This window comes from Anser anser (genome assembly GCF_964211835.1).
Source record: "Anser anser genome assembly, chromosome: 6".
NCBI classification, from domain to species: Eukaryota; Metazoa; Chordata; class Aves; order Anseriformes; family Anatidae; genus Anser; species Anser anser.
Genome location: NC_139726.1, coordinates 30,965,632 through 30,975,878, shown reverse-complemented (window position 1 = coordinate 30,975,878; position 10,247 = coordinate 30,965,632). Strand labels below are relative to the sequence as shown.

Here is a 10,247-nt window from a genome sequence, read left to right as displayed (position 1 = left end):
AAATAAAATAATGAAATAAATTAAAATGAAAAATAATAAAACAAAATAAGAAATATAAAAAATAAAAATTAATAATGATATATTTTTAAAAAAAAGAAAAACACCCTGCCTGAAAAAAAAAGGGGGGGGGGATAGTTTTGGTTTTTGATTTTTTGTTTGTTTGTTTGTTTGGGTTTTATTTCCTTTTTTTTTCCCGTCCTGCCGCCGGGGTGGGATGCTCCGGCCTCGCGAAGAGTTGGCAAGTTGGGGAAAGGCGCCCTGTTTTGATGCAGATGTTATGGGAAGGGCTCATTTTTTTTTTTTTTCGGCAGCCAAAGACAGGAGGTCACATTAACTTGTAATACGGAGACGCATAAAAACGCGATTATGACTGCTAAACAGAACGCAGTAGGCTGCTAGTTAAGACAATGAGATTTCCAGGAAGCGATGCATAAATTCTTCAAAAATGACACATTTTTCACGTTTCATTCCAATTAAATTACTGAGGCAGCTAACGCAGCGCTGCGCACACGAGGCATTTGGGTGAAATGAAGGCTTTCCGGGAGGGGTTTTATTATTTTTTTATTATTATTATTTTTAATTTTTTTATTTTTTTCCCGAGGTCTGTCTGGACGCGCGTGTTTTATGGGACTCGCTTAATACTGAGCTGCTATTAGGGGAAAACATCAGGGACCTTCTCTCCTCGCCTCTCCTCTCGGCGGGGCCGTGGTTTTCCCTCCCTGCACCCCCCCCGTGGGGCGGCTCCGCGATCGTTTCCCACGGGTGGGAAAGTCCCGCGTGGGTTTCCCACGCTCGGCTCGGGGGGGGGGGGGGGGGGCGCGGGGTCCGGGGGGGCTCCGGGGCGCGGGGTCGGGTGGGGATGGGCTTTGGGGTCCCGTGAGGGTCCCGTGGGGTGGGGGGGACACGCGTGGGGTCGGGGGGATGCGGTGGGGGGGGGGTTAATCAAGCCCCGAGCTGGCCCCGGTAATGAAGCGGCGTTTGATTTGAGAAGCGGAGGCACCGCGCACGCTGCAGCGAGGCGGGCGATCCGCAAAGCAATCCAAATCAGAAATGAGGTTTTTGAAGTCCTAATGAACCTGATTGCATGAACATTTATAATCCCCCATGGCTTTAAATGAAATCAGATATAATCAGGAGCTATGGGGAAAGGGAGTGTTTACAGGCAGAGATTGGGAAGTGCTGCTGTATTAGTAAAGATGCTGTTCCTTCTATTGATGTCTAAAATGATGGATAATGTGAGAATGGCAAATATACTATTTGTCTAATGGCTCTGCAATTAAATTCCCCTGTAAATGACCCATGCCTCATTTCATCCTAATCTATGGAATTTTGATTGAATTCGTCAGCTCTAATTGAAAAATACTGCACTTTAATGTCTGCAGTGCAGTTTCAGGACCGTGGTGGTTTTAATGAGACGGTGCCCCCCTGACCTGGGAATATTTTAGACTTTTACTCGGGGTTTTAAACCGGCAGGTTTCTCCACTACGTTGCCCGAAAAGCGGCAATGTGCGTGCGTGTGGGTGCGGGTTTACACCGCTGGAGAGGAGCCCTCCGTACCGCCGCGCTTCGCTAAGGTCCCCTTCGGAGCTCCTAAAAGATTTTGGCTCCGGATATCGGAACACGTATAAATTGAGAAGAAAAAATAAAATAAAATCCCGCGTCCCCTCATCCGAACGAATTTCGGGCTGTTAACCGGGGTTACCGAAGCCAGGTCTCTTTCTTTTTAAGCAAGAAAAACGGGCACGGCGTCGTTTTCCTCCTTCTAGCATCCTCTTCCGACAGCGAACATCCCGGGGAGGGGAGCGCCTGGCGGCGCCTTCAAGTTTGTTAAAAACCCCAAAGAAAATATAAATAAAAATAAATAAATAAGTAAAATAAAGCCATATACACACACCAAAAAAAAATAAAATACACGCCCCTAAAAAAAAAAAAAAAGACAAACGTATCGCCACCAAAAAAAAAAATAATAATTAAAAAAATAAGAGCGTTGCGCGTTTCCCAGCCCGAAACGAGTTCAAACGGGAACCTGCGAGGGAGTTTAATGGGATTAAGCGACCGAGGGCTTCCCTCCCCGCCTGCAAAGCGAGGGGGCGGAGGGACGGGGGGGGGGCGGCTTCCCGGGGAGCCCCCCACGGGCACGCGTGGGGCATCCCGCACCCCGCGCCCCCCTCCCGCCGCAGCCCTGCCCGCCCTCCCCAGCCGAGGGGCTCCCTGCGAAAAGGGATTCTTTTTTTTTTCACATTTCCCGTGTAATTAAACATTTCCCCGGGGGGGGGGGGGGGGGGGGGTTCACAGGAGTCACCTCGGGGAGGGGGCTCCGCAAGCCCCTGATAAAGCCATCGGGCCCCCCAGCGCCCCCACGCAGGAGCCCCCTGCCCCACCTGCAGCCCCCACGGGAGGATGGAGCCGACCCCACACGCCCCAAAAAAACCCACAGCACATGGGGTGGGGAGTCCTGACCACACTGGGGGGGGTCCTGATCACACGGGGGGGCGGTCCTGACCACTAACCCCCCCCCGAGGGGCTCAAGCACCCCCCAATGTGTTTCCCCCTCCACTGCACCCACGGTTACTTGCTCCAAAAAGCTCCATCTCCTCCCTGTGCTGGCTTTTTGGGGGAAAAATCCCTCTTTTCATGTACTTCACAGTCTCTACCCCTGTCCGGGCAGCAGCTGGAGTGGGAGCCCCCCCCCCCAAAAATCCTCCTGCTTAAAGCACGACCCCATACCCCTTGGTGAGAAGGTTTTTGGGAGAGCAAACCCCCCCATGGGCTGCCTGGACCCCAGGTGGTGCGGGACCCTCCTGGAGCAGCACCTTCGTGCCGGGGGTCCCCAAAAACATCCCTTCCCGTCCTGTGCCCACTCTCGGACCCCCAGAAAGGCCCCTGCTGCGTGGGCCTGCCCGTGGGGGCCCACCGAGGGTCCCCCCTGCCCGCCTGCCCCACTTCCCAGGCACGACCACGCTCCGGTTGCTCCTCCGACAGCCAGCGATCGCCGGCGTTTCTTCACCGGAGAAAAATCAGCTAATTATGTGCCGAACAAAAGCCTATTCTCGCCCGAAATAATACGCCCGTCTTGCAAAGGCACTTGTTTGTGGGCAAATTTTGAAGAGGGCTGACAATAAAAAACAGCTGCAGGAGCTGGGTGTTGGTACACATTTCCATGCCCCGGCAGATTACCATGCCTAATTATCTCCCAGATCCTCCATCCAAGGCTGTTTCCTGAAAAAAAGACTTCTTTTTTTTATTATTATTATTTTCAATTTTTAAATTTTCTTTTGAAACGACGACTCGCCAGCACAGATTTGCTTCTCCCCAAGCCTTCGGAGCCTGCTCTGGATGCTGGGGGAAGGAGAAGGGTTTTCCCTATCTTGGGGGGAGACGGGGGGCAGGATCCCCACCGTGGTGTAGGGTGGGCTCAGGACCATGGGGAGCAAGCACAGCTTTGGGGTCAGCCCCAGCGTCTGGTGGGTCACGGGGTGGGGGACGAGTGGAGGGCACCAGCCCCGTTTGTGCCCATGGAGGTCAAAGATGTGCTCAAAGCGGCCTCTGCGGTGCGTGGATGGGACACGGGGAGATGGGACACTTGGGGCCAGAGCAGCCCGAGGCACTGAGGGGAGCTCAGCACCCCAAAAGCCACGCCTGGCCGGGCAGCGAAGCCGCCACCAGGCCCAGGCGTGACAAAGTTTTGGTGCCAAGGCCCAAAAAACGCAGCCAGGAATCGGGCAAGAGGGCACCGGGGGGCGAAAGGCGCCCCGACCCTCACCCCACGTGCATGACCCCATTGCCACACGTGCTCCCCAGTCCCTACGTGCCCCCCACACCCCACATGCTCCCACTTTTCCCTATGTGCCCCCCTCACCCCACATGCTCTCCAGCACCACGGGGCAGGATTTGGCCCCCACTTCTTCTCTCCCCAGCCCTACGTGCCCAAGGGCACCCCAAAACCAGCCCCAAGGGGCCGCCGGTGCCGTTGTCCCAGGAGGAGGGGGCCCACCCTGGGCAGCCCCCTCCCCTTTTTCTTTCTTTTTTTTAGCTCTTTTTCTTTCTTTCTTTCTTTTTCTTTTTTTTTTTTGATTTAATTTTATTTTCCAAACCACTTGATCTTTGCTTGGGAACCTCCATTAATTGCCTGGGTTTGCCTCTTCGCCTGGTCCCTTTATCATTATTTATGGCCTTTGAAATTGTGTAAAGTTCCCTTGACGTTCAATTTACAAGTTTGGGGGCTTTTTTTTTTTTTCTCCCCTCTTTTTTTTTTCTTTCTTTTTTTTTTTTTTTTGTTCCGCCTTTTGTCCTCAGCAAAGACGTCGTGTTGGAAAGGCTTTGAGCCGGCCAACATGAGAGGCTCGCCGGAGAAAAGGGAGCAGCCTCGCTCGCTTTTAATTCCGCCGTGATGCTGAATGGCTCTTTTACATAATTGCAGAAGCAATTTCAAAGCCAAGCCAGGGGCTGACTTTACCCAGAACCACATGGAGCCTATTTGGGGGCTTTTCAGATTGGGGAAAAAAAAAAAAAAGGAGAGGGAGAGAAAAGCGTGAATAAAATAGTTTAAAAAATAATAAAGTAGTTAAAAAAATAATAAAGTAGTTCAAAAAAAAAATAATAAAGTGGCTTAAAAAATAATAAAGTAGTTTAAGGAATAATAAAGTAGTTTAAAGAAATAATAAAGTAGTTTAAAAAAATAGAATAGTTAAAAATAATACTAAAATAGTTAAAAATAAAGGAATGGTTAAAAAAATGTAAAATATTTTAAAATAATAATGGAATGGTTTAAAAAATAATAAAATAGTTTTTTAAATAATAGTTAAAATAATAGTTTAAAATAATAATGAAATAATTAAGTGATAAACTAGTTAAGTAATGAAAAAGTTAAGTGATAAAATAGTTAAGTGATAAAATCGGTTAAAAAATAAGAAAATAGTTAATAATAGGAAGAAAAAAGTTAGAAAAACAATAGAAAGGCTAAGAGCAGTAAGAAAAGAGTTAAAAAATAATAGAATTTTTTTTAAAAAAAACTAAAATAGTTAAAATAATAAAGTAGTTAAAATTATAATAAAGTAGTTTAAAAAATAATGGAAGAGTTAAAAGTAAGAATAAAAGAGTTTAAAAAATCGTAAAACAGTTTAAAAGCAGTTAAAAAACAAGGAAAGAGGTAAAGAATAGTTTTAAGAAATAATAAAGTAGTTTAAAAAATAACAAAATAGTTTAAAAAATAATAAAATGGTAAAAAAAACCACAATAAATTAGTTAAAAAACGATAGTGAAACGGGAGGTAAGCCGGGGGGCGGCTGCCGGGGGCCGTCCCACGCCGCGCCTCTGGGGACCCCACGGGGGGCGCCCCCCACGCGTGGGTCGGGGGAGGGGGCGTGGCCTCGTAGCGGGGGCGTGTCCAGAGCTCGCAAGCCCCGCCCCTCCCGTCGCCCTGCCCAATGGGCGGCGGCGGCGGCGGGCACGTGGGGCGGTGCGGGTTCCCAGCCGGGCAAAATGTGAATGGGCGCGGGCGGCGCGGGCGGGCAGAGGCAGCGCGGCGGCGGGGAGCGGCGGGGGGCGGCGGGGGGCGCGGGGGGCGGCCGGGCCCCCATGTGCGGGCGGCGGCGGCGGGGAGCGGCCCCGCTCCGCCCCGGCTGTGCCCCACGCGTGGGCGCTGCGCGGCGCTGAGGAGGAGGAGGAGGACGACGAGGAGGAGGAGGAGGAGGAAGGCGGCGGCGGCTGCTGCTGCTCCGGCATGAGCGCGGCTTTCCAGCCCTCGCTGATGATGATGCAGCGCCCGCTGGGGAGCAGCACGGCCTTCAGCATCGACTCGCTCATCGGCAGCCCCCCGCCGCCAGCCCCCGGGCACTTCGTCTACACCGGCTACCCCATGTTCGTGCCCTACCGGCCCGTCGTGCTGCCCCCGCCGCCGCCGCCGCCCCCCGCGCTGCCGCAGGGCGCCCTGCAGCCGCCGCTGCCCCCCGCGCACCCGCACCACCACCAGCTGCCCAGCCTGCCCTCCGGCTTCTGCTCCGGCCTGGCGCAGGGCATGGCCCTCACCTCCACCCTGATGGCCACGCTGCCCGGAGCCTTCTCCGCCTCCCCGCAGCACCAGGAGGCCGCCAGGAAGTTCGCGCCCCCGGGCAACTTCGACAAAGCCGACGGGCTGCCCCCCGACGGCGGCGGCGACGACGGCAAAGCCTTCCTGGGCAAGGACGGGGGCGCCCTGCTGCCCTTCCCGGCCGCCGACGCCGTCCAGGCTTCCCTCGGTGAGTGGGGGGGGGGCCGAGGGGAGCAGCCGCACGCCTCGACGGGGCGGACGGTGCCGGGCTGGGGGGCGAGGGGCGGCGGGGTCCCCAGCCCCGGGGGTCCCCAGCCGCCAGCCCCGGGAGCCCCCATCCCGCATCCCCCAACCCCAAAGGTCGTCATCCCCGGGGGTCCCCGTCCCGGATCCCCCTCCCCATCCCCGGATCCCCCCTCCAAGCGAAGGGCCGAGGTCGTGGGGCGCGGGATGTAAGGGGCCAGACGCTAACCGAGGGCCTCTGCCACCTCTGCTTCGCTTCCAGCCGGGGCTCTGCGGGGCCAGGGGAAGGAGGACCCCAAGGGGGAGGACGACGCGAAGGGCAAGGAGGAAAGTTTCTCCATGGACAGCGACCTAGACTACAGCTCCGACGACAACATCCCCGGCCAGGCGGCTCACAAGGAAGAGGACTCTGGCAACGCGCTGGAGGAGAACCCCCAGAACGCCAACAACTCCAACAACACCACGTCCACGGGCAAAAACCGGAGGAGGCGAACGGCCTTCACCAGCGAGCAGCTGCTGGAGCTGGAGAAGGAGTTTCACTGCAAAAAGTACCTGTCCCTGACGGAGAGGTCCCAGATCGCGCACGCCCTCAAACTCAGCGAGGTGCAGGTGAAAATCTGGTTCCAGAACAGGAGGGCCAAATGGAAACGGGTCAAGGCGGGCAATGCCAACTCCAAGACGGGGGAGCCGTCCCGAAACCCTAAGATCGTGGTGCCCATCCCGGTGCACGTCAGCAGGTTTGCCATCAGGAGTCAGCACCAGCAGCTGGAGCAAGCCCGACCCTGATCTCCCCCTGCCCTCAGAGCCACGGGGTTTGGAGGAAAAGTTTCCCAGCCGGGGTTTGACAGCAACCCAGCTGAAAAGAAAAGAGAAGAAGAGGAAAAAAAACAGAAGCAAAACCCGAGCCCCCGACGACAGCAAAACCCTTCCGCGAGCTCACAGCAAACCCCAGCCTCGAGCGAACTTTGCAGCGAAACTTTCCACGTCCTGAGCCGAGCGAGAGCCCGTGAAGGGAAGAGGCTTTGAAACTGGTTTTTTTTTTTTTTTGTTTGTTTGTTTGGGAAGCGGGAATACCAAACCCTGGGAGAGACGCGCAGATATTTATTATTACCGTGCTGCCCCACTTTGTACATACACGGTCGTGCTGCCTTGGCTGCGGCGGCGCGGCTGCGACGGGACCGGGCGAGCAGAGCCCTGCCGCCGCCGCCGGATCCAGCCGAAATTTACCCGTGCCCTCCTCGCCGGCAGAGCCCCCCCAGCGAAACCCGCAGCGCACACGTAGCCAGCTTTGGGGTTTTGTTTCTTAGCGGTGCGAAAGGTAAAAAAGGGAGAGAGAGGAGAGCGAAACGAAACGAAGCCGAGGGGTTGGTTTCATGCCTTTTCTGTTGTTTTGTTTTACTTCGGATGGCTGAGGGACAGGCACCGGGTGACGGGTTTTTAAATATATTTTTTGCCTGGCTTTCTGTCGATTTGGTTTGCCGATTCTACCGAGCCATGTTTAAAACAGAGAGAGAAAGAGAGGAGGGGGGAAAGGAAGAAAAAAAAAAAAAAAGCACGATCTTCTCAATTGTGTTTAATTTATTTCAATGTAGCTTATTTCCTTATAAGTTATGAAATTTAAAAAGCAAACTCAGTCTTGTGAATAAAAACTGACAAAGAAACAAAAAGACAAAAAAAAAAAAAAACAAACACCACGAAGCCCTCCGCTTCCCCCGCCGGCTCGGTCCCGAATTTGGCATTGATCTGATTTTTTCCTCGCTGTGGCCGCCGCAAACGGATGGGGTCGGGGGGGGGGGGCCGGGGCTGGGGGGGACCCCCTGCTGCCCATTTTGCCCCTTTTTGGCCCCACTTCCAGCAGCTGTCGGGGCCGGACAGGGATGGAAGGAGGGGGGAAAAAAATAAAAAGCTTGGATTTGCTTTAAAATGGTAAAATTGAACAGGGAGCAGGGCAGGGAGAGTGGGGGGAGTCTTGGGGGGACTCGGTGAGCCCATCGGGGGGGCAGCAGCGCTTGGTGCTGATATTGACATCATTTAGCTCAGTTGCGCCTTTTAATTTCTTTTTTCCCTTTTTTTAATTTTTTTTTTTCCCCTCTTTGGGGGCCTGAAACGGGACGGAGCTGCCGCGGACGCGCGGGGCCGTGGGTGCTGGCAGCAGGTCCGGCCCTTCAGCATCCCCCCGCCCGCTCCTCCAGCTTTAATTCTCCTCATTACCATTATAATTTATTATTACTAATTGCGGCTTTCCTTTCCGCGTGGGTGCAAGCGGCCAGCGACACGCGTGGGGCAGCACTCTTCGTGGGTAATTTTATTTCGTAGTATTTTTTCCCTTTCAATTTATTTCGTTTTTTTTATTATTAATAATATTATTATTATTTTATTATTATTATTATTATTCTATATTTTTTTCTTTCTGGGGCCAGCTCAGGCGAGCTGCAGCCCAACTCTACCCCCACCCCTGGGTGCAGGGGGGGCATTTTAGGGAGGAGCAGCTGCTCCTCACCCCTGTATCCCCCCCGCCAAGGGGCCGGGGGAAGCCTGGCAGCCCTCGCTAGCAAAGCTGGCACCTGCCCCAGGCACAGGGAAGTTATCTGCTCGGCAGGCTGGGGTCCCCCTCGCCCCCCAGCAGTGGGGCTAGGGGGAGCCCCGGGCCGGGGCCAGAGGAGAAGAAGGAGATAAACAAGCGAGGGGGTTGATAGCTGTCATCATCACCATCATCATGGCTTTCATTTGGCTGCCTAATGAGTCAGATCACAGGCAGAGAGAAAAATTGTCAATCGCCCAGGCTCTAATGAATTTTTTTGCAAATTGTAATCAAGCCAGGCCGTCTCAGCTCGCTGATTAATGAGACCCAGGAGGCCCGGCCAGCACCTCAGCTTTTTATTCCATCCCGTCCTCCCTGCACTAAATTAACAGCAACTTGTCTGAGCTTCAAATTAACTCCCAATGATTAATTCTGATGGGGGGGTCTGAAGAATAGCTCGTCCTAATAGGCACTGGCCTCTGATGCTGTTTGAAATTAATACACTTCCCCTTTGGCTGCCGGCTTTAATCCAAGGTTGGGTTTTGACATCACTATATTTGTTGTTACAATAAATTCCTCTTACATCTGCAGATCAAATAATTGCGCTGCACGGGGAGTGCGGCAGGAACACCGGCCTGCTCCGAGCAGCCCCGGCTTGGAGGGGGGGGAAAACCCCCCTAGTCCCCCCCAATCCCCCCGGGAGCACCCCCTTATATCACCCCATACATTGCCCCATAGGGCGATGCCTTTCGGTGGTCAGCAGTGGGATGTGGCTGCAGGAGGGACGCCCTCTCCGGCAGCTCTCCCCCTCGCTCTTAACTAAGACATCACTGCTTTTAAATGCCCCCCACCCCAAAATATCCTCCCCAAGCCCCCCACCAGGCAGGCAGCTCGGGGGGAGCCTGGCCGGGCACGTCAGAGCTGCCCGGGGGGGGCACAGCTGCTCCCTGGGAAGGGGAAGGGGGGCACCCACCGCCGCCTTCCGTCTTGTTTCTGTTTGTGTTGACTTAATTGGTTTAATTATTTCAGCTGGGACCGGGCAAGGGGAGGCTTTGTGCCTTTTACCTGCCCCTCCGGCCCCCAGGGGACGAAAGCTGACCCCGCTGGCAACAGGAGACCCTTTGGGGGGAGATCCCCAGGAGGGGGGGGCTGAGCCTGGGGGAGCAGAGAGACGGATGGGGGGGTCCAGAGGGGTGGGAAAGGGGACCTGGAGAGGTGGGAAAGGGGACCAGGCGAGGTGGGAAAGAGGGGTCAAAAGAGATGTGCAAGGGGGTCTACTGGGAACCGAGCGCTCCAAGGACTGAGCATCTCCCCCATCCCCAAATGTGTGGCACCCATGGGAGACCCCACCCCGGGATGTCTGGCCCCTGGGGGTGTCACCTCCTCCGGGAGGGCCAGGGCACAGCGAGGGGTCCCCCCACGTTTCCACGGGGCCGTATCCATCTTCATCTGCCT

General features: G+C 54.3%; 1 protein-coding gene across 1 annotated transcript; it reads left to right on the top strand.

Moving 5' to 3' along the window:
• The first annotated feature begins 5,525 nt into the window (after window positions 1-5,525).
• Window positions 5,526-9,346, top strand: GBX2 (gastrulation brain homeobox 2). Its single transcript, XM_083841613.1, has 2 exons — window positions 5,526-6,236; window positions 6,534-9,346. The coding sequence occupies exons 1-2, from the start codon at window positions 5,723-5,725 to the stop codon at window positions 7,055-7,057; spliced, it is 1,038 nt and encodes a 345-aa protein (XP_083697739.1). The 5' UTR covers window positions 5,526-5,722; the 3' UTR covers window positions 7,058-9,346.
• Window positions 9,347-10,247: the final 901 nt, after the last annotated feature.

What these genes read in the sequence shown, in the direction of transcription:
- GBX2 (XM_083841613.1), top strand. Translation starts at nt 5,723, where the DNA reads ATGAGCGCGGCTTTCCAGCCCTCGCTGATGATGATGCAGCGCCCGCTG. An exon ending in CGCCGTCCAGGCTTCCCTCG is followed by an intron (nt 6,237 to 6,533) that starts GTGAGTGGGGGG and finishes CTTCGCTTCCAG; the next exon opens with CCGGGGCTCTGCGGGGCCAG.